The sequence below is a fragment of the Podarcis erhardii genome, assembly GCF_964252035.2.
Source record: "Podarcis erhardii genome assembly, chromosome: 9".
Taxonomy (NCBI): Eukaryota; Metazoa; Chordata; class Lepidosauria; order Squamata; family Lacertidae; genus Podarcis; species Podarcis erhardii.
Genome location: NC_138512.1, coordinates 62181748 through 62205941, shown reverse-complemented (window position 1 = coordinate 62205941; position 24194 = coordinate 62181748). Strand labels below are relative to the sequence as shown.

Sequence of the window (24194 nt, the reverse complement as noted above, 5' to 3'; positions counted from 1 at the left end):
GGCGCCACTACCGAGAAGGCTCTCTGCCTGGTTCCGTGTAACTTCGCTTCTCACAGTGAGGGAACCACCAGAAGGCCCTCGGTGCTGGACCTCAGTGTCCTGGCTGAGTGATGGGGATGGAGACGCTTCTTCAGGTATACAGGTATAAACAAGAAAGGAATAATGAAATAATAGCCCATATTTTAACTAAAAATGTGCACATATCCCTTCTCCAAAAAGTCAGCGTGCAAAACCATTCAGATACAACATTCAGGAAGACAAATGTACCCTACTGCCAGTGGAAGCCAATGGCTGATAAGGATAAAAAGGGCCACTGCATACCAAAAAAAACCCCCTTCATTTCACAACAACCTCCTACACCACAGCTGAATACAGAGGCTTCATATTTAGTACTTTTTAAAGTGCTTCCTGAGATTGAACTTTGTGTGAACTTTGCAGAACGGAGACAGTTCAGTAACCTGTTGACCTCATGCCACTAAAAAACAGACATAGTGCACTGACTTTAAATCTTCACAAATAGGATGGCAAAGAAAAGGCAAAGGGATTATTGTGTCCATCAAAGCTTCCCCTTTGGTACTATAGTTGTGCTCTGCAAGCAAGAGAAACTCTAAGTTGCCTTTTATTATATTGTTATAAGTTTGCAGGTTGTGCAGATTTCCCAAGATTCTTAAATTTAATAAATGCTAGACACTGGATTTAGCCAAGTGCTAAAATATAGGTGAGACCAATTTCCTGGTATCAGGAAGCTACTTGACAGAGGGCCCACGAGGAAGTGATTAACCTAACAAGAGAAGGAGATGAATGATCAGCATAACTAAGGCTGTGCGCCAGCCAGCAATTGGCTGGGTAGTTTGGAAGGCGGAAATTGCCAAGGTTATGGGAGTAATGGCATAGGAAAATTGTGCCTTTTGCACCAAGCTTGGAATGGCTGAGGCTGAAGGGGAGGGGCTGCATTTGGCAGGGAGGAAGGACAAGGAGTTGGGGACTGAAGGGAAGCAGACATTAGATCTGGATGGAAAGCAGGAATAAAGGGATGGTGCTTAGGATGGCTGCGTTTCCAAACTGAGCTGCTCTGCAGGACTCTGAGTATATTTCAGCTGCTGTGAAGAACAAGCTGCTCTTGAGATGACATTGCTGTAAGGTCTGCAGCCCCTTCATCTAAATTCAAGCACAAATATGTGTAATTAAACCATATTTCTTAAAGGCAGCCTCCACTGCATCTTACTTCTCAATGGAAATGTGACCCAGGGTGAGTCCCTGGGACCCCTTGGTATCTTGGCAGAGATTGAGGGAGTGGCGTGAAACCTTTGTAACAACAATAGGTGCAAATAATGGTTGTACAGTTAAGAGTGGCAGACTTGGGGTTCTCAAATGTCAGTGGCACCCTGTGCAATGCTAAATTTTGGGGCACCCCCCTCTTCTGCTCTGTTCTACAGCATTGTTGTGGTGCCCCCTTGAGCTTGGCACCCGGTGCGGCCAAACCAGTTGAGCTACCCTAAAACCACATCTGAAGGTAATTATTGGATCTATAAACATTAAGTACATAGAGCCCGTCCACACCATGCATTCAAAACCTAATGCTTCCCCCAATGAATTCAGGGAACTGTAGTTGGTCATGGGTACTGGGAATTGTTCTTTAAATGTGCTTTAAATGTATGGTGTGGATATGACAGAGAATGATCGACTGGCCAAAGGTGACCCAATTAACTTCATTGCTGAGTGGGCATTTGGATTTAGGTCTCCCTAGTCCTGCATTCTGCTATGCCATTGATATATGCATAAAAATGTTAGGAAGATAATATTGCCATTGTGATATGTGTTGCTCCCAGTCCATTACTCTACTGTATATGTAAAGTGAACATAATAAGTATAGATTCAACTATTATTTCAGACAATGGATAAGATTAATGGATAACTTTCCTAACTAAAAATAGCATGACATCAAACTTTACAAGACATTTGGGCAAAAAGTGAGACATATGATGATATCAAAATGATGGATTTATTCTCTCCTAAAATCTCTCTGACCAAGTTTTGATCGGTTCAGCCAATATCTTTGGACTTTAAAATCTCTAGGGACTTGTTATTTTCCCAGGAATATGATTCGATGGTCTGACTTTTCTTGGTAGGAAATAAGATGTTGAAAATAAAATAAATACTGGGGTGAAACAACAAACACTTTCCACAGTTCTCATTATCTGCAAAAAGAATATCTGCAAACTTTACATCATGAGACACTTGGGGTTTTGTATCCAGCTACTCCAAGTACACTAAATGAAATCAATGGGCTTACTCTGGGTATTGTTATGAGGCACAGGTATCACCCCACTTAGGTGGGGGGATATGTCCCAGGCCCCCGTGTGCATAAGTGAAATTGCATAGAGTGAGGACCCTCAAAAAAGCCTCTAAATGTCTATTTTCTCCTGCTCTCTCTCCTATCCAGAGCAAAATAACTAGTTAAAGCTCTGGGACCAGCTGGAGGCTGGAGGATGCATGGGAAAGCAGCTGCTGCTGCTGCTGCTGCTGCTGCTGCACTACCCCGCATATCAGCTGCTAAGTGGAGTGAGTGAGCAGCCTAAACAAAGCCCCAGTATGCCTCAGGTCTCTTCAGGGCTTCCTCCACCCTCAAGATGTCTTCTTCGGGCTCTGGGGTCTCCTCGCATGCCACGAGGACTCTCCAGCTCTCTCCCACCATTTTCTGGTAGGATTCTATTTATTTATGTATTTTCCAGCACCGCAGATATATGCCGCTTGTGTGAGTAGAACACAACTAAGCACCTGTATACATCAGATCCATGTATGTATCTACCATGTTTATAGATCCAATGTACACTTTTGAAAGGAATGGAATCTTTTGAGGGGAGTAAGGACATTTGTCCATTAAAAATGTGTGCACACCTTTAACCGTTATGCCCAATAAAGAACTTGTTACACCAGGAAATAGAAGAAGATTGGTTTATTACTCAGAAATGAAAGAAACAAGAGGATATTTGTGTTACTTTAGACAGCAAGGTTGCAGGTATGTGGGGAGCAAAATAATCATTCAAGGCATACTCACACCTTAGTCCTAAAGTGTAATAGAGTCTTGAACTACCCCAAAGTCTAGAGAAAGTGAGCGTAGTGATGTGCCACAGTAGTCACACAGAAAGAAAGAAAAAGAGGGTAGGGTACACCTGACATTTGAGCAAGTGGAGCACAAAGTCAGGAAGTCGCTATGTGCCGTCTTCAAGAGTTAAGCTTCCCCCACAATTTTGAAATCCTGTATCAGCAAGGCAACAGAGTCTCTCACCAATTCCTTTCATCTGTGCGGTTCAGCATAGGGTAGGGTTGATCCCTGAGATCCCTGAAGAGCAAAGAGGGGGTTCCTTTGAACTATTGTGCCTTCATTCTAGTGTACTACAGTGGTACCTCAGGTTACATGCGCTTCAGGTTACATACGCTTCAGGTTACAGACACCGCTAACACAGAAATAGTGCTTCAGGTTAAGAACTTTGCTTCAGGATGAAAACAGAAATTGGGCTCCGGTGGCGCGGTGGCAGCAGGAGGCCCCATTGGCTAAATTGGTGCTTCAGGTTAAGAACAGTTTCAGGTTAAGAACGGACCTCCGGAACGAATTAAGTACTTAACCCGAGGTACCACTGTATTGTGTTTTGTGAGATACATTTGAAGTGAAGAGGACATTGCCTTAATTTTGGGAAGACCACATCTTTATCTTTGCAGTTCCTGAATCATAAAGTAACTTTAAAAGAGATTTTCATTTTCTGTTCCTGCTAACAGAAGATTGGTAACTAGATATTTACGGCAAATACAAGGATTAGTGTTCCGACCTTTTCTGCAATCTATATGATCAGGGTGTTATCATAAGTGATAGGAGCTTGCACCAGGTTTACATATAGCTCATGAGTTTTATTTTATACAGTGGTACCTCGGGTTAAGAACTTAACTTATTCTGGAGGTCCGTTCTTAAGCTGAAACCGTTCTTAACCTGAGGTGCCACTTTAGCTAATGGGGCCTCCCGCTGCCGCCATGAGATTTCTGTTCTCATCCTGAAGCAAAGTTCTTAACCCGAAGTACTATTTCTGGGTTTCTTCAGGTCTGTAACCTGAAGCATCTGTAACCTGAGGTACCACTGTATTAGGTATTTATTTCTTGCATTTATATCCCAACCTTCTTCTCCAAGGAGCTCATGGTTCTCCCCTCCTCCTTTAATTCCCACAACAACCCTGTGAGGTAGGATAGGCAGAGAGACAGTGAGTGGCGCAAGGTCAACCAGTGAGCTTCTTGGAATTTGAGCCCTGGTCTCCTAGGTCCGACTCGTCCGACACTCTAACCTGCGCGTGTATGAAACTCCTAGCAAACGGCTAGAACCAGCCATAGCAAGCCAAGGGCTGGGCTAGAACTTCGCTGCCTGGTGTGTGTGTGTGTGCGCTGTTTTTCAACTTGCGGGGAGAGTTCCTCATAAGCGAGAACATTTTTTTAAAAACTGTTTCGCTCTCAGGCGGCCCAAGGGCTAGAGCTCTTGAAACCACCTCGTCGTGTGACATTGACACAAGAGAAGCATCTGGCGGTGGTGCTTGAGACTGAGCGCGCCACGCCTCACGTCCTTCCGCGGCGGCGGCGGCGGCGGCGGCGTCTCCCTCTCTCCCTCCTCGCAGCTGCTTCTGCCCTCATTTGCTTTCCCGCCTGATGGGCCCTCGGGGAGTTTGGAGGCGCGCGAAGCGGCGCGCGCGCAGGAAGGGAGCGGAGGGGGGGGGAAGAGAAGTGTGTGGAGAGCCCCAGCCGCGCTTTTGCCTCTCATTTATTATGATGACCAGCGCGCTGGCGAGGTTAAATAGTTGCCAAGGCGCCAGCAGTCCGACTCCATCTCCTCCTCCTCCTCCCTCTCTCTGTCCGGGCGGGAACTAACGACTCCACACACCAACTGCTGCGAGAGGAGAATCACGTTGTTCGAAACAGCTTCGCCTTCCTTCTCCCTGAGGCACTTTTCTCCCTGGCCGAGCAGCTCGAGGCGGCGGCGGCGGCGAAGCCGGCCACGGAGGTCCCCGCCCCCCAGCCCCCTGAGGAATGGAGTCGGGGGAAGAGTGAGAGGGGAAGCGGGTGTCGTTGGCTGCGCTCCTCCGGCGGCGTCTGCGTTGGGGCGGCGGCGGCGGCGGCGCGGGAAGCATGGCAGAGGCGCACGAGCAGGTGGGAAAGGGCATTCGGGACGAAGAGGCTTCCTCTTCCTCCTGCGGGACCCAGAAATGGAGTTTTCCTCCTCGGATACGGGCACGTAGGTGGGCCGAGGGAGATGCAGGGGGGGGGGGGCGACTTTCTTTCCCCACCCACCGGCCTCTTGGTGGGTCTGGGGCGGGAGCGAAGGAGTTGCAGTGTGCAGAAGATGAGCGCCCCAAAGAGCCAGTCTCAGGGGCGCGCTGCGCTGCGAAAAAAGTGTCTCTCACTGCGTCTTTTTATTTAATGCATTATATATTTATTTAAAGGGACTTGCTGCCCTTCTCTCTTCAGTTTCAAAACGAGATGGTCTGAGCAGCTGGCGTCGACACGCAACAATTAACCACAAGGACCAGGTTTCTGAGAAGTTGCTAACATCGCAGCAGACTCCCAACAAGCTCTAGCCCACACCTGGAAAACTTGTTCCACAATAGCACAGGGCATCTCTGTGTGTGGTTGCTCAGAAGTAAGTCCAGCTGGGTTCAGTGGGTCTCCTTTCCAGGTAAGTGGATACAGGAATGCACCCCGACAGTGCAATTCTAGCCATGGCTACCTGGAAGGAAGCCCCATTGAGTCCAGTGGGATTTACAGGATCACAGCCTTATTCTTTTAGTCTTTAAGGTGCTATATGACTTAACTGTCCGGGGTCCTTCACCTTTACCTTTTTGACTCTTGCACACTGTGCATTTGTCTTTACTGGTAGGATAGAATCCCATCTGCTCTCATTTCTACTGACAGGCGATTAGAGGTGTTTCTCCTGAGCTGGGGATTGCTTTAGAGGGAACTTGGGCAATTTCTTAGGGAAACAAGGTTTGCGCCACTTGGCTTCATAGCTCAACATTTGCATAGACTTTTATAGGGAGACTCTGCTCGGCACCCTTTGTGAGTTGTAGATCATTTTGAGGAGGAGTCTTCAGAACTTGGTGGTGATGAAGTGGCAAAGTGATTGAATTGTTGCGTGGCATCACTGAGCTCATCCCTCAGACTGGCTGTGGTGTCCACTTCAGTAAAAAAACCAATCATTACATAAAAAGGACATGAACATTATTCAGAGCGGATTCATTCATTCATTCAGAATTGATTTTTATGCTGTATTTGAGAGCATTCCTAAAAATCCTCTTCAAAGCAGCAAGATAAGTGACTGCACTGTGGTCCTTAAGATGTTGCAGGTTTCCCACTTCCATCAGTCCAAGGCAGCATAAGAGGTGATAGGGGATGATGGAAGTTGTTTTCCATTAACTTCTCTCTCTCTCTCTCTCTCTCTCTCTCTCTCTCTGTGTGTGTGTGTGTGTGTGTGTGTTCAGGTTCTCCCTTTTTTTTTTTAACACTCCCCTTCTCCAAAGAATGGCTTGCTCTTTTCCCCTGATTTTAAATAAAAAAACTGTGATTATGTGATAAGATTTTTTTTTTTTTTTTTAAAAAACCAACCCATAGGAATATTCACTAGGAAAACTTAGATGGTTTATGGGTCATGTCTGCAGCACAGAAGAACTCCTGTCCTAGAGTGGCAGGGACAACACAGTCAGATGGGCAGGATATAAGTAATAAATTATCATCACCTGTCAGGCTAGTGAACCATTGCAAGTCCTTGTGTCCATGTTGTGGTTTATAAAGTTGATGGGAGGATATGAATATTTTTGTTGTTTAGTCTTTTAGTCATGTCCGACTCTTCATGACCTCATGGACCAGAGCATATTAGGCACTTCTGTATTCCACTGCCTCCCGCAGTTTGGTCAAACTCATGCTGGTAGCTTCGAGAACACTGTCCAACCATTTGTCCTGTGTCGTCCCTTTCTCCTTGTGCCCTCCATCTTTCCCAACATCAGGGTCTTTTCCAGGAAGTCTTCTCTTCTCATGAGGTGGCCAAAGTATTGGAGCCTCAGCTTCAGGATCTGTCCTTCCAGTGAGCATTCAGGGTTGATTTTCTTCAGAATGGATAGGTTTGATCTTCTTGCAGTCCATGGGACTCTCAAGAGTCTCCTCCAGCACCATAATTCAAAAGCATCAATTCTTCAGCGACCAGCCTTCTTTATGGTCCAGCTCTCACTTCCATACATCACTACTGGGAAAACCATAGCTTTAACTATATGGACCTTTGTTGGCAAGGTGATGTCTCTGCTTTTTAAGATGCTGTCTAGGTTTGTCATTGCTTTTCTCCCAAGAAGCAGGCGTCTTTGAATTTTGTGACTGTTATAGAACCCCTAAAATGATTTATAGACTAGTAAGCTGGGAATAGCATTAATTGATCTGATGGAAAGTAGCTATTAATAACTATAGTGATTTTTTTTAAAACCACGATTGAAAACAAACATTGTTCAACTTATAATGAATATACAGTCGTACCTTGGATGCCAAACGCCTTGGTACTCAGACGTTTTGGCTCCCAAATGCCTGGAAGTGAGTGTTCCAGTTTGTAAATGTTCTTTGGAACCTGAACGCCCAACGGCACTTCTGTGGCTTCCGATTGAGTGCAGGAGCCGTGTTTTGTTTTCCAAACATTTTGGAAGTCCAATGGACTTCTGGAACAAATTCTATTCAACTTCCAAGGTATGACTGTACCCTCTTAGGTTTTCTAGAAGTTCAAAATCTAAGGGCAGCATTACTGGAATCATTATTATTTTTTATTAAATTTGTATATCACCCTTCATCTATAGATCTCAGAGCAGTTCATAACATAAAAACTACAATATAAAAGAACAGCTTTACAAAGCCTCACAAACCATCATGATGATTCTTTTGTACTTTTTAAATGGTGTTTTATTTTTTATTGCATACGTATTGTTGCACATTGCCCTGACATTTTATGAAATGGTGGGGTTTAGATACTTTTATAAATAAATAAATAGTTTTACCAGCAAGGCTGCAGGTATGTTCATTTGATTTAAACTATTTTAATGTTGTATTTTATGTTGTTCTAACCCACCCTGGGAACTTCTCATGAAGAGTGGTTGGTAGTAGTAGTAGTAGTAGTAATAATAATAATAATAATAATAATAATAATAATTAATGTAGACTGTGTGTTTAAATAGGCACTCTAAATAAGAATATGTCTTTAGATTTCTACTCTGTCCTGTCACAAGCATTTTTCATATATCCTTTCATGTTTGTTTTTAAAAACAAGAGAGATGGATGTTGCTTTATGCATGACTTAGAGCAAAATTTCTCTATTTTATAAATTACCCTGCCAGGAACAAATCTAGGTTTATTCTGTGGACTCTCCAAGGAGCCAGCTCTCTGATGTTGTATTTGAATTTCAAAAACACGTACCTAAAATAAACACCAACATATGAAAAGGCCCAAAGTGCCAAGTGAGCCTCCTTTGAGAGCCGCAGACAAGTGGTTAATTTCCACCCCATTGTGTTCATTGAATGGGCTGGAAGACCTTCCCATTCTGCTCATCACAGGAGTCTGTACCCCTATGCTTTCTGTGAGTTATTTGTGCTGGGAATCAGTGTTGAAATGTTCCTTTTCTTCATAAGGTTTTGTTTCCTTTGGGCTTTATCCCTTCACATTTTATACTTTCCTAGGTTCACCAGGCTCGGTTCCTTCTCTTAATGTTTACTTTCATTTCTTTTAAAGGGTAACCACTGGCAGGTTAAAACATTTGTCACTGTTTTGTCCCATGCTTGAAGAATCAAAGAGCACAAGAAGAATCCTCCCGGTTCATACCCAAGGGTTCGTCTAGTCCAGTATCCTGTTCCAGTCATCCAGTTACTTCTAGGAAACCTACAGGGTTTGAAGGCAACAACTCCACACTGTCCTGTCTACATTGCCTCTGAAGTTGGAACTTCCATTTACTTATCATGGCTAATAGAGGTTGATAGGCACCCTCCATCAATATGTCTAATTCCCCCCGTAAATCTATCTAAATCAGCAGCTATCACCATGTCTTGTGGTAGCAAAACTCATACCGTTTCCCCTGAAGATTTTGTTTGTTTAAAGGCTGTTTAGGAGACAGGCTTGGACTGACTTGGCTGGAAGATTTTGTTTGTTTAAAGGCTGTTTAGGAGACAGGCTTGGACTGAGTTGGCAAGATCTATGGACCAGCAAGATCACTCTCTGCTTATATAAGAGAAAATGCACATAAGGTTTGTCACAGGTGGTGTATGACCTTGGTCAAAATATTTCGTGTTACTTCCAAACTAGCTCCAGAATATTGACATATCTGTGGTGGCTGGGGTACCTATTTCCACCTGTGGTGGGGGTGTACTCCATTGCAGAATCTTTGGTCTGCAGTATTCCGGGAATCTGATGCCAGATTGGCTAATTAGGAGCAGCGTTTGGAGAACTGAGCTCTAGTTCCCCTTTAGTATGTGATCCTAAAAAGACACTTGTCCAAGGAAATTGCCCTGTGCGGAGGCTTTCCTGGGCAGGTGGCATACTGAGGCTGTTGGTTGCTGCTGTCCTAGTATAAGAATCATTGCTAGTTTCCTACACCAAAGTAAGAAGGTGTTTTAATCTAGCTGTATCCCATATACATTTGTGAACTGTTCTTATAGCTCTGGAGAGTGGATGAAAAGCATTTTGTATGAAGGAGTCCCTGATAGTTTAACTGGCATGTCTTCATACAATAGCACTCCAAAATTATCCGTCTCTTTTTAACATTAAAAATATTGTTTGCTCTCAAGACTTCTGTAGATGGACTGGTCCATGTTATCTTAGCTTGTTGCAAAATACAGCTTAAAAAATCTTCTGTTGCTGCTGCTAATGAGAAAAAATAAATTATTCAGTCCCTTGGAAAACTTTAAGCATACCAGGGTTGGGTGATGGTAATCTCTTAAATCTTACCAGTATGATTAATTGGTCTTAGTTCTGCTCCCATTCAAAGATAATAGAAAAGGAAATCTTTACATATCAGAAGATAAGACTGCTGGAATTGTGGTTCTGACAGAATGAGCATGGTGGGAAGTTTGCCATTTAATTAAATAAGAGAGCTATGATTTTATCTGTGAAACTAAAATGGCAAAAACTGACCAGCTACAATACATTCTACTTTTAGAAGCATCACTGTGGTCTGTTCACAAATGGATGTTGGTAATAATCCTTGTTAAATTTAAGGACAACAGGTGAGGGAAAGCTGTGCGAAAACTGCCAGCAGTACAATCAGACAGTGCTTAAAATACTTAGGCTCCCTCTGGATTCTTAGAAAAGCTGTCATTCTCCAGCCAGAGATGCTTGTTAGGCACCATTAAGAGTTGGCTGCTAAGTAGTGCAATTCAAAGCATGCAGTCAACAACTTGCCATTACAACTTTATAGTATGATGACTTTTTTGTTTGTTTGGCATTTTTACTCAGATATAATGGAAAACAAGAGTGGGGGGAAAAATCCTATTGCTCATGTGGTCACAGTTTACTATTGACAAGTTTGAATAAGAACAAAACAATAATATGTGTGTCTTAAGTACTAATTAATATAAGTAGACATTGCTCAATTATCTGATCCTAATGGTAAATATTTGTCTCCTAGCTCAATCTGCCTACAGCACTGGAATAACATTTTTACAATTCCAGTACAACTGCATAGTTTGTGCCATTACGCTTGTGCAGTATCAGTGTGCCCTAGTCTAACATGCTTCGTTGCTTTGTTTAAATTTATGTATCTAGTTCCTGTGCTTTCACTATAGAGTTATGATGATGGAGTTGCACATTCTCTCTAATAGTATCACAGAGATAAGTTTTTTATGCAAACATTAGCTCTTAGTATCTTATATTGAACTCTGTATCTACCATAATATGAAAGTAGGGGGCGGCGATCGTTCTTTCCTGGTGCTCAGAAGAGTCAGGAGGATTTTTATCGTCTTACAGAATGAATCTCAGTAGTCAAGAACAACTTGTGATCTGTGTAGTCAAACACAACACATGAGTCATGTATGGCAACCCAGCAGAGGTTTGACAAACTTTCTATATTTGTTGCCTAATTGAACTTCAAAAAGAAAAAGAAGGTTTTAAACACTTGGCACACTGCTATGGGTAGTTGAAAGGCTAGATTCTGCATATTGAGTCAAAGAATGTTTGCAGAGGTTGCTTTAAAGTATTATGCCCTTATTGTAAAGTTTTTGTACAAAAGACATGTTTCCCCTTTTGTACTTGTCTGTTTATTTGGTTTGGTTTCTGACCTCGACTATTTTTATGCTGAAGTTCACATACAAGAAGCAGCTATATTAACCTTGGGAATAGTCACATGGATTGGTTTGTGACCCAAACCTTGCTGATAATATTTGGCAGATAGGAATGTAGATGGGGAAATGACACATTTCTAGAATAACTTCAGTTTAGGGGCCTGTATTTTCCTGCAACACCAAGAAACCATGGTTTAATTATCATGAATAAGCCCAAGTCTTGGGTTTCCAACATTTCTTCTCTCTTCATCATTTGTGCGTGAGAGTCATCTATAGTTCCATGTAACATACACACTTAGAACTGTGTTTTGTTCAAACTCTGTTTATTTGGTTTGGTTTCTGACCTCGACTATTTTTATGCTGAAGTTCACAAATCTGGTCACAATCTGTTAACAAATCTGGTTATCAAACCATTTTTTTATTAAGTGGAATTCTTGGCTTGTTTGCCATAACCTAAACCATGGCTTAGGAGATCTTTTGAATTTAACTTGTAATTTGCAGTGAGTAGTTTATATTAGTTAAGCCAAAGTAATTGGATTTCAGCTTATGTTGTCCCATTGATAGCATTAGTGCAAAGGGATGATATTACTTTACCCGGGTTGTAGATCAGGATGAATGAAAGCTTTTCTGCTAGGGTTTATTACAATTTCTGAATGGAGGTTAAGAGAAACAACTGGACAATGGCCAGCAAATCCCACTGTATTTGCTGTTCTTACAGTTCTTTGAAGTCAGTGGCAGAGCTAGTCGCTCTGGCACCTGGAGCGGTGCACATGCTGTGCACCCGAGGAGGGGGGCAGGGCGAATCACCCAGGGGGGTGATCGGCGCAGCGATGGGCGCCCCTTGGGGGCGATCAGCACAGCGATTGACACCCGGGGGGGGTGTGCGACGATCTACCGAGGGGGGATTTTGTCACCCTCTCTCAGGGATGACACCCGGGGCGAGCTGCCCTCACCGCCCCCCTTCCTATGCTTCTGTTTGGAGTGAGCTATGACACTTGTACTGGCTCAGATTTGAGCCATTTGCCTTACTTAAATCATATGCATTGAAGTTAGTGAAACTTCTAGGTATGTTATGGGCTACATGTTATTTACAGACAAGACTACGAGAAACTAAGCCAGATATACCTTGTGGAATTATGTTGGGCTAGACTGAGTTAAATCAAACCCTGGTCACTTCATTAGTCAGACCATTGGTAAATTTGGTATTATCTACACTGTCTTGCTCAGACTTCCTGTTTCAGACAGAAGTCTTTCCCAGCCCTAAGTGGAAACTCCAGGGATTGGATCTGGGGCCTTTTTCATGTAGTGTATCAATGAGGTACTCCCCCACCTCAGATTGTCACCCCCATGCCTGAACCAGTGTCCTATCAAATTTTAGCACTTTAACTTATTCTCTCTCCCCCCCCAGTATTGTACAACACTTCCTTTGACATGTATCTATGACCCTGCATGCAACACTTTAGGTTTTTTTTAATCTGTTTTCTTATTAAACAAACAGTGGCCAGTACAAAGGTTTATCTAACTCTTTCCCAGCTTTGATCTAATGGAAATATAGGCTCAAAGGAAAGCAACTGCAAACTTGCTTCAAAGATTGCTTCTGTCTCCAGAGATAGCAGAGTTTCCAAAGCTAAATACAAATGAAGCAGAAATATAAACCGCTCTTTGGTTATCAAATTAAAAACTTTCAGACGTCTGCAGGCTTATTACTTTTAGTTCTTAAGCTCTAAATAATTATGTTGCAGTTTTCTGTTGTTGATATTGGCCAGGAACCAAAAATAGTGTGGATTTCTGCACATAACACAATGGCCCATTTTGTATGTGGTTTCAAACCATCGGTTAACAGTATGTGTAAAACTCTTGCCAGTCCTGCAGTCTCGTGACTTCTTCCTCAAGTGCAGGCACAAGGAGTCTGAATGTGTCCAATTCTGCCCCAGAAGCTAGAATTTGTCAATGGCTATGTTTGTACAGTATGTAAAGCTGTATGGTTAGTATTATGAGGTCAAGCTACAGTGAACTTGTGCTTCTTTTTTATATTAACTGCAGCTTGTGATGTCTGGGCTTTGAAAAATTGCAGTTTGTCTGTAGTGAGCTAGCTTATTCTCACTATACATAGTTATGATAAACTAGTTAATACAATTTAGGGTTCAGGAATAATGCTGAAAGAGAAGTAAAAGCTTCATACTTCCTTGTAGCTGCACTGGACTAGGGGAAAATGAAGAATATGAGCCAAAAACACCTTGTAGCTCATTTTTGTTTTGCTAAACGACAGTTTTGTATTGTGTGCAAACTTGGTCATTATATCCAAACTTAGGAGAACACCGGTTAGTTAAAGCTTTGGATTTCTTAATGAGTATGAACCATGGTTAATGAACATAACTGACGGTTTGATGTTGGCTTTCTTGAGCAAATCATTGTGTCCACGCTCATTCCTGTAGTGCTTAGCAATAGTTAACATTAGTGTTATCAAGAAGGTACCCTCAGCAAATCTTGATACAAAGTGTTTGGGATGAGACAGTGCCTAAGACACAGATGGGGAACCTTAAAGTAGAAGTGGGGAACCTGTGGCCCTTAAGATATTGCTGCGCTGCAACTCCCATCAGCTCTAGGCAGTGTGACCAGTGGTCAGGAATGATGGGAGTTGTAGTCCAGCAACTTCTGGAGGTCCATGTGTTGTGTATCCCTGATCTAATGTGTGTTGAGCCCACCCATGAGGCAAGGTGAGATGACCACCTCAGGGATCAAGATCCACACGACAGCAGATCCCAATGCAGATCTTTATTCCCCATCTTGTTTCTGATGTAGATCTTCACTTACCCCATCTTCCCTGGTGCAGGGGGCAGGGGGTACCATTTTGTGGTTCGCCTCAGGCGCCAAGGTATCTTGGGCCAGCCCTGGTTGAGCTTTATCCTTTTAGGGATTAAAATTCATACCCTGGATGTTGACCAGAGGAGGACAGAGAGTCAGTGCAGATGTTGGAGTACTAGCATAATGCACTGACAGATTCTCAGCCCACTTACAGGACATGCTCGTTTTTGCATAAACTATAGTTTCCAAGTGGATTTCAGAATGTGTTTAAGACACTACAAATGTAAATGAAGAATGTAGGGACTTCACAACATAGAAATGATTATGCATAGTGGGTAGGAGGTGTTCCTGGCTATCTCTGCACCTGTCATAACATTATTTTATCCCCTGATTGATCCTTTGCATTTTGAACATAGAAGACATTTTCAAATGTTCTTTCTTGACAGCTATATTTCATTTTCAGCCTCTCCCCCTCAATTCTCTCTCACTTCTGGGCAATCCACTATGGTTTTGTCATACCTTTTACCCAGAGCATTCATTAAACAGCTGTGTAAAGTAACAAGCCACATACCTTGTGCAATCCAGTGCCTTTAAACGCTGCTTTCTTAACTCAGTTGAAGCTGTACTACAGAGAAAGTGCAAAGAAGATGATGAGGGATGTGTGAATCAAAGATTTGAAGTGACTGCTAAAGAGCCCTTAAAGACAGCTACTATACACATAAAACACTAATGAAAAGCAAGATGAACACCAGTAAGGTGTCAAATGGAATAAGAATTTGTCTGCGTGCAAAAAGAGAGAGAAGGAACTCCAAATTGTCACTGGCTAAGGGTATGTGCTAGCTTTAATTTGGACATGCACAAACATCTGCACACTGGCATAATAAAACAACCTGATCTTATGTATGATTACCACCAAACAATCACCAAATCCATTGAGGCTCACCAAGTATAGAATCGCAGCCAAAATCCTTTTGAGGCCTTGGTGGGAGAACAGTTATAAGTTAAGAAAATCATGGTTATGAATTTGTACCTCTTATAACAAATGCATCTTTCTCAAATCAATGCCTTGCAAATATTTGCAACGAGCATGCAAAATTCTGCCTTCACTCACCTTCGCCCTTTCCTCGTCCTTCAACTTCCAGTTTAGAATTCAGAGTTATTTTTATTCACATGCTGTGGTAATTGCATTATGGGAAAAGCTGGGGGCTGAGTAGATTTTCTGTTTTGCAGTGTAATTTGCAAATCCATGCTTTTTTTGGAAGAGATTGTCACAATCGTGGGCCTGTTCCCCTAATTGTTTTGCCTGCTGTTTACAAATAGAACCATCGCAGAGAATAAATCCTCATTTCTCGTGATATGCTCCATGCTGCATTAGACCTTTGATATGCCTACTATTCATTGACTACGTAACAGGATTATATACCATTTATCAATTTATGAATTGCATGTGTTCTTATGTAAATGCATTTTTATTATAATCTATTTTTGTTTATGCTCTTAAATATGTTGTGACCTAGAGTCATTTTTTGTGTAACGAGCAACTAGCAAGCTACAACAATAACAATCTCAAGGCACGTTCTAAACTCGCAACCAGCCTTGGACACGGAACTGAAGAAGTCATGTGCTTGCAAGGAGGATGAAAACTAATTTATGGATAAGCAGATGGAATCCTTTGTGAAGAGCCTGTCTATCATGTGTAGACCCAGGAACCAGCAGTCAAGACGGCCTGAGTTTTACAAGAAGTCACTTTGCCTTTTGTCAAGATCTCTTGTTCACCTGTTCTTTCTTCCCAGACATATCAGTAGACCTACAGAGAAAGTGCAGAATAGCAAAGAAGTGCTTGGCATTAGGCTGGGAGTACTGAGATCCATTCATGAATGAATTTAAGGGGCTTGAATGGTTCCTTGTTGCTCTGGAACAAGTTGTCTCCTGCCTGGGAACCCTCCACAGAACTGCTGATTACCTGCTGCTGCTACCAAATTTCCTTTGGTGGTGGGCTTCCTGGAAAGCTATTGCCATCTCTGTTTGTGGAGCTCTGGCTCTGGGTCACAGCCATCTGCCACCACCTATTCATCTCTACTTGGCTTTAGTCAGGCTTCAAGGACTTTGTCGTGCTGCCTGTAGGGCTCTGGCTAGCCAAATCAGGCACCAAGCCAGCTCTCCCCAGCTGTTGACAGGGATAGAAAAAGGGTTATGTTACTGTTTGCCTGCTTAACCCCTGTGCTTCTTTCTTCTTGACCTACATTTGACTCAAGTAGGGCTGTGCATGGTGCAGCCACATCAGCACAGTTGAATTTGCATGCATGCAATGCCACCACTTATTATTTTGCATTGGTTCAAGTGTTCCTGTATTTAATTTAAATTTGCACTCTAAACAGTAGGATCAGGTTCTTACTATTGCAACTTCACACTAAACATTCTGGACAGAACATTTAAGATACACTCTTTGCAACTTACTTCTAGATAAGCATGTTTATGGCTGAGTAGTAAAATAGTGTATTTTGCTGTATATAACACGTCCCCATGTATAAGACAACCCCTATTTTTTTGGACCGCAACAATTTTCTTTAGCTTTTTTTTTGGGGGGGGGATTTCCCAGAGTTGTTGAGCTTTTTTGGGGGGGGGGTCACCACCACCAATTGCTCTACAGCCTGCCTGCCAATGTAAATCACACACATTGCCACGGTCACGCATCGTACAAACGATCGCTGCCAAAACTCCACCTGCCCATTCAGTGCAACAGCTGATTGCATGCACGCCTCACCACTGCCATAAATCACACACCCAATTGCTGCAGCCAATTGTCAGCAGGCCTTATCACAGCGACCAGTCACATGCCCAATTGCCGCTGCCAGTCTGCTGGCTGCTGCCACCAATCACCCATCGCCCCTCTGCTATCTATGTATAAGACGACCCACAATTTTTGCCTACTATTTTAAAGGAAAAAATATCGTCTTATCCATGGAAAAATACGGTACTTCTACTTTCTGTATGTGATCTACTTCATGAGCTTAGATTTCAGTATATTCTAAATCTGAAAAGAAATGCTGTATGTGTGAACTTTGTCAAGTCTTAATGTTAACTCTGTATAGCTAGACCATGCTTTGAAGGACAAACAGGTGAAAAACAACTGGCCCTGTTAGAGTTCATTTTCCTGAACTCAATATATTTTGGCTTCATGCTCATAAAAATTCATGAATATTCAGGTTCTGTTGAATGTCTGATTGACAGGAATTGGACAATAAATGTTTAAATGGCAGACCTTTCCAAATGCCATGGAAACTCGTAAGTGAAATTTATTGTTGGCTCTAGATAGCACTTCCACAAAGTACTTCTATATTATTAAGGTCATGATCTGATGCACAAACTATAAACATACTTTCTGCTACAATTAATCTTCAATAGATGTTAAGTAACCTACATGCACTAATGTATGCCAGAAAATGTTAAATATTCTTCAAAGATGGTGAAAATATTAAGTGTTGGGTGTTTTTCTTTGATTGCTGCCATTTAGTGAAATAATGCAATTCAGACAGAAGTGTAATCAGCTTTTGGCAGAGCTGACCCTAACATGAAGCTGGCTAAAGTGATTAATTTGGGTGGCACCATGAGAATTGGAAGAAGATCACAGACGTCAGGAAATGATGTCTGAATGGTACATCAAATGCTGGAATAGCTCAGTTGGTAAAGCAAATGGATACTCGTAGTCTCAGGGTTGTGGGTTTGAACCCCGTGTTGGGCAAAGATTCTTGCATTGCAGGGGACTGGGCTAAATGATCTTCATGGTCCCTTCCAACTTTACAATTCTATGATTCTTTATTTTTAAAAATGTTGGTCTACTAGACTGGGGGCATTTGGGCTGTGCTTCTGTGGCACAATGTTTTGATTCAGCCCTAGCATTCAGCCGGTAGAAGGAAGGGCCAACAGTGTAGCCATAAGCTGCTCAGGCACACGAAATGTTATAAAAGGGAAAAACAGATGCAGCCACATCAGAAGCCCTGCTCTATGATACTGTGCAGCCCGCTTCTGATCTCTTTGGAATTTTCTGGAGAAGCTGTCCTGCAGACTGCAGTTACCTACTGCAGCGACTATTTAGAAGTGAGAGGGAAAAGTTCTAGTCCTGCATCCCCTAGTGATCCATTATGGTCCAGTTGTTCCTCATAAATTGTTGTTAGATTTGAAACTGATTTAATACAGAGCGTTGACTTCATGAACCTTCTTCCCTCCAAAGTATTGACTACTTCATCACTGAGCACATGATTGTTCCTTTTTAAAAAAAGGTTATTCCCAATGCAGCAATCTCTCTCTCCCTCTCCCTCTCCCTCTCCCTCTCCCTCTCCCTCTCCCTCTCTCTCTCTTTCTCTCTTTCTCTCTTTCTCCCTCCTTTCCTCTACTTGTCCACTCCTTCATCATGGAAAACAGGTCTACTGATGCAAACATCCAGCTCTTGTAAAACAATGGGAGAGAATCTTTGTCCTGAAAATGGCCGGTGGGCCACACTGGATGTGGAAGACGTAGAAGGTTTCTCCGTAAAAGCTCATTATTCATTACTGAATATGTTAGTCTTAAGACATGTAAATTAGCACATTGCAGGAAACCAAGCTTCAAAACTCACATGCTTCTAAGGTGTTTAATTGAATATGCAGCTTAGTTTCTGGAAATTTATCAGCAAAGTTTTCATTGGCTCATTGGATTATAATAATAATTTATTATTTGTACTCTGCCCATCTGACTGGGTTGCCCCAGTTTTACTCTGAAATTATTACCCTAAATTTTTTTTAAAAAATACAATTCTAAATTATCTCTGATCTGAAGAATGGTAAAAACAATACACTTTGACAAGCCGTCAGAAATAAGGTAATAAAAGAAATCACTTTACTGTCACATGTGCATTTGTGGGGCCCCAGAAGTGGTATTTTTTTTTAAGTGAGAATTGGGATTTTGATGGCCGTTTTAAGCCATCATTCTGACATGATGATGATGATGATGATGATGATTTAGTGCATCAAGTGGGGCTGTTTGGTGTTTCAGATGAGTCATATGTTCCTGTTCCGTCAATTCAGTTGCTGTGCAAGGACAGCTCCTGAGCTAGGAAAATTGGGAGGAAGCTGTGCAAGTGGGGGAAAGGGGAACATCGTTGGTTAGATGGTCCTTCAGTTTCTTGTTTATTTAGAAAGTGTATTTAGAAAAATTATGTCCAATCCTTCCACTAAACAGATACAGTGCTGATAATGGGTTGCACATTGATAACAGGGCTAGGGAACCCTTGGGTCAATTTTCAGGAGAACTGAGTGTGTTGGAGTGCTCCATCCTTTCTTCTCTGCATCAAGCCCCTTGCAAGATCTTCCCCTGAACAGTGTCTTAGAGCCCTGAACAAGGGCACTCAAAGTATATGCATGACAACATTTTGTTGCAGAACCTAAAGTGTGTGTGTGTGTAACCCCTTTCCTGAGTTCCTAAATTTAAAAGTGTGTTAAAGAGGAAGAACTCAACAAACAGGAAAACAATAACATCAGTAGGTGCCTTCTTTTATTTGTATTGATCAGCTCTGTGCACCGTGATGCTTTGATGTGAACCACATTTATAGCTGTCATGTTCTATTAAATACAAAACAGCTGAATTCAGAAAGAACCTCACACATTGATTCATGAGCGTCAATATCTGAGGGATCCTGGGGTTACTGCTGGGTGATGTTCGTTGTATAAATTGAGCTGTTCTGTTCATGCCCTGCTAAGTTGAAATGCAGTATTAATTGGTATCATTTGTTAATTACAGTTATATCAGTTTGCTTGTCTCAGAATAAAGATAATGCTTTGCAGCCATTGTCTCTGTGTGATCTTGTGCAGCATCATTATTCTCATTGAACAGGTTGGTAATTTAAATTTACCAATTAACTCACTGAAGCTTTTGTTGTTATGGTTGTTGTTTTGTTCCCTCCTTTCCCAAGTCCGAGGCAGCTGAAAGAAAATAATAATAAAAAAGTATTTATTTTATTTCATTGCATTTCCATCAACCAAACTCTTTGGGTAGTTTGCAAGAAAACGTAAAATATAAAAATGCAACCCAAGCGTCAGAATAGCATACAAAAACAGCACAAAAGGCATAAAAACAGACCATCACAATGTCAGGATAAAAACTGGGAAGTAATTTAGTGCCCGTATCTTACTGCACTAAATCATGTAATTAAAATGACTAGAAGAGTACAAAAGAAATTCTTCACCTGACACCAAAAAGCCCATAATGTAGGCATCAGGTGATTGTTTCTGGAGAAATGGTGGTCACCAACCTGGATGGCTTAAAAATAGGATTAGACAAATTATGAAGGATAAGGCTATTAATGACTACTGGTCTCAATGACTTTTGCATTCAGGTCCTGCTTGTGGGCTTTTCATGGACATCTGATTGGATTCTCTGAGAAGACGCTGCTAAGTAGATGGGCCTTTGGGCTGATTCAAGGCTCTCCTCACATTCTTAACTAATGTTTTATACATTAAAAACCAACATTAAAACAAAGGGTGTTGCTTGTTTGTTGCATTATTAAGAGCCACAGCAATAAGACACGTTTCTGCTTAAAAACATTATAATAGTCTATGGGTGTGTTTGTGTGGTAAAATGAGTTACTATAGTAATGCTGTAGTAACTCCTTTTTTAAATCATTTTTATTAAGTTTCCTACTTTAACAATCCAATCAAATCACATTGAATGTTCCAAATTATAAAAATACATATCAAATAGTCCAAATATTCTGCCTAAATTATAATTTTTTGTTGGGACTTCCCATGCTTCAAGGTCGGGGTGGCTCTGATCATCTAATGTCTCTGCTGCCTTGAATAGTCTTTCCAATAGTTCCTTTAAATCTTCCTGTTGTTAACCTTCCTTCTTTCATGGCCTCTGAGTTGTTTCCACAAGCGAGTAATGTTGTAGTAACTCCTGATCTCCGTAATCCACTACTGAAATCGTATGGTAGCAGAATGTTTGATTCTTCCATTTCCGTTGCTCTATGGCGCTACTCTTTTAAAGTTATATGGGTGTGGGAAGTGTGTGCCTGTGCATCTGTGCTAATCTTGCTATGAAACAGCAGCATACATCATTGAATTCCCAGCATGTTCTGGCAGAAATATGTATGTGTAGGGCTTTTACCGGAAGTGCCTTTTCTTTGCGTCTTCGACAGCTTTCAGGGTGTCCTGGTTTTTACTTTTTGAAATATGGCAACCTAGTTGTGCATTCATGATATTGGATTAGGCAGCTACTGTTGCACTCCAATAAAATAAATTCATGAACCAGGATATCTTGTAAATATATGTATTGGGGATAAAGACTCCTTGGTTTTTATCACTTACATCTGACATAATTTGCCAACCATAGCTTTTTCATTGTGGTCTTTAAAAGTTAGCGTTTTTCGGTTTTGTTAGTATAAACAAGAGCCTTACACAAATTAGAAGTCCTAGGGATGGAATTACATCATTCATTCATTTAATTTCTATCTTGCCCTTCATCCAGACATCACAGGGCGGTTTACAATATAAAAACACAAAAATACATACCACAATAAGAAACAGAAACAATACCCCCCTATATTATTATAACCATATGGAGCAAATTCTATGATTTTTTGCAAACAGGGAGAGATAGCAAGAGAATGCTGTGATTGAACCCTCTCCTTCTCAGCCACTTGTCAACTCACTCTCTTTCATGCTTTTATCCTTGAGATATCATAGATTCATAGAATTGGAAGGGAACACAAGGGTAATCTAGTCCAACCTCCTGCAATGCATACTTTTTTTTGCCCAACCTGGGGCTCAAATCCAAGACCCTGAGATTAAGAGTCTTGTGCTCTACCAACTGAGCTATTCCAGTATGGCCTTTATGTTTTATGTCTCAGTGAGAAAAGCATATTGGAAGTGGTTGTTTTGCTTCCTATATCTGCCATTCCACTGGTCACTCTGAAACTCCCTGTTCTTTCCCTGCAACAGCTTTGCTTGCTAAAAAGAGACCCTGAGGAAAAGAATAGCAATTTGCCACAAAAAGGTGTTCTCCGCTGAGATTTTATATATATTATATGACTGAAGAGTTTTCCATTTGTGGTATTGAAACCTGAAGGTGGCAACTCCATCTAAATGTTTTTTACATGATGTTTTGATTGATGTAGCAGCCACCAATCTAGTCTTCTTCTTTTAAATCATTCTTTGACAAATTAGAGTGTGTAAAGCTTTCTGGCATGCAAGCAGTCCGCTGACAAAAGGTTTTTAGCCATGAATGCATTACAGCGACTGTGACATAAAGTAGAGGTTTTAGCACCTCTGTGTTATATTTTGGCTTCCACACCCCTTTAAGCTTCATATTTCAGGTATCTCTGAATGGGAAAATACATGGATTCCTCAACTCTCACCACTAGCATTTTTGTGCAGTGCTCTAGGTGCTTATAGAAAGGAAGATACAGACTCCTTAGGGGTGTGTGATTTTTTAAAATAAAAGATATGGTACTATTGGCTGCATGAGCATATGCTGTGTAGTTATCCTAAAGCTGTCTTAATTTGGTTCTGGTTCAACCAAGAAGGGTTTAGTATCTAGTTTGGCACACCTTAACTAGTTCAGCTTACATGGGGGAAAGTAAGCATAGTTCATGTTAGGAATGTGAATTGCAAAGTAAGTTGAAATAAGTTAATGTGCCTAATTCTTTGGCAAAACAACTATAACTATTCTGGCCTTTAGGCCAGAGAATAGAAATAAAAGGTTTTGTCACCAACATTAACAGTTACAGAGACGGAGTGGTCATTATGGCATGGTAGAGGCACACCAGAGATCTTACCGCATTTCTCTACTGAGCTTTTCATCTTCACAATAGGCAGGGAATTCCAACAGAGTAGAATTCTGGAAACGAGTAGACTGTCTTGCTTATTGTTTTCCAGCCCATTAAGAGCTCTGACTACAGAAGTCCAGATGAGCCATAAAACTATATTATTCAAACATAGCTTTATCCAGATACTGGGTTTTTGTGTGGTCTGTATTCTGTTTGAAGCTAGCAAGTATACTACAACATCATTAGTTAGTTAGCTAGTCCTGTCCTTATTCCACATCATTATTTATTCTTTCCCCCCAAATTTGGGTTCAATGATGTAAATACGTTCAGGTTCTACTCCAGTTAAAAAAACCCCAAAGAGTTTGCACTAGTTTTTAGTTCCCTGCTGATTAATTACATATAATTTTCATATATTTGTGGAATACTTCACTTATTACAGTATTTTCTTTTATTTGAGATAGTGGGTCCCATCACTTTTTATCATACCTCTGATATGTTCACCAAATAACAGGTTAGTTTGGTCTAATTCACTCTGTATAGCTAGGTACGCAAGATGCTCTCTAGAAAGATGGGTTACAAGCTTCCTCCTGACCCATTTCCCCACCTCTCCTCCCATGTACCAGCCTGATGTCTCTGATACCTGGTGTCTTCCCATCAACTCTGATCATTGGCCATGTTGGCTGGAGCTGGTTGGAGTCCAGGCATCTGGAGAGCACCATGCTGGAGAAAGCTGCCATATGCCATTGCATATGGAAAATAATGTCTAAATAAGGAGACCCCTTATTTGGGATACCTCTTACCGTGGATGTTGTTGCACTTTTAACTTGTGTGCATTTAGCTTTATGTGCTTGGCAAAAAGGGGAAAGGGGGTAGGTGATCAGAGTGGGGGGAAACTTTGGCAATCCCACCTGCTATTGAACCTGATATGTTTTAGCTTTACGTGACTTTGCAAGTTGGCAGTAGGGATACGGGTGGCGCTGTGGTCTAAACCACTGAGCCTCAGAAGGTTGGCAGTTCGAGTCCACGTGAGCTCCCATTGCTCTGTCCCAGCTTCTGCCAACCTATCAGTTCAAAAGCATACCAGTGGAAGTACTGTAGATAAATAGGTACCACTGTGGAGGGAAGGTCAGTGGTGTTTCTGTGTGCTCTGGCACTCGCCATGGTCCTCCATGTGCTAGTAGCGATTTAGTCATGCTGGCCACATGACCCAGAAATCTTTCTGTGGACTAACACTGGCTCCCTCAGCCTGAAAAGCAAGATGA

The 24194-nt window shown here is 41.7% G+C and overlaps 1 protein-coding gene across 2 annotated transcripts in view; it reads left to right on the top strand.

Annotated features, from left to right (window-relative positions):
* The first annotated feature begins 4673 nt into the window (after positions 1–4673).
* The window catches only part of LOC309350180 (melanopsin), a 45260-nt gene continuing 25739 nt past the window's right edge, over positions 4674–24194 (top strand). For both annotated transcript variants that reach the window (XM_081876951.1, XM_081876950.1), the window contains exon 1: positions 4674–5184. In XM_081876951.1, coding sequence (XP_081733077.1) covers positions 5164–5184 — 21 coding nt within the window. In that variant the 5' untranslated portion in view covers positions 4674–5163. The remainder of the gene's footprint in view (positions 5185–24194) is intronic.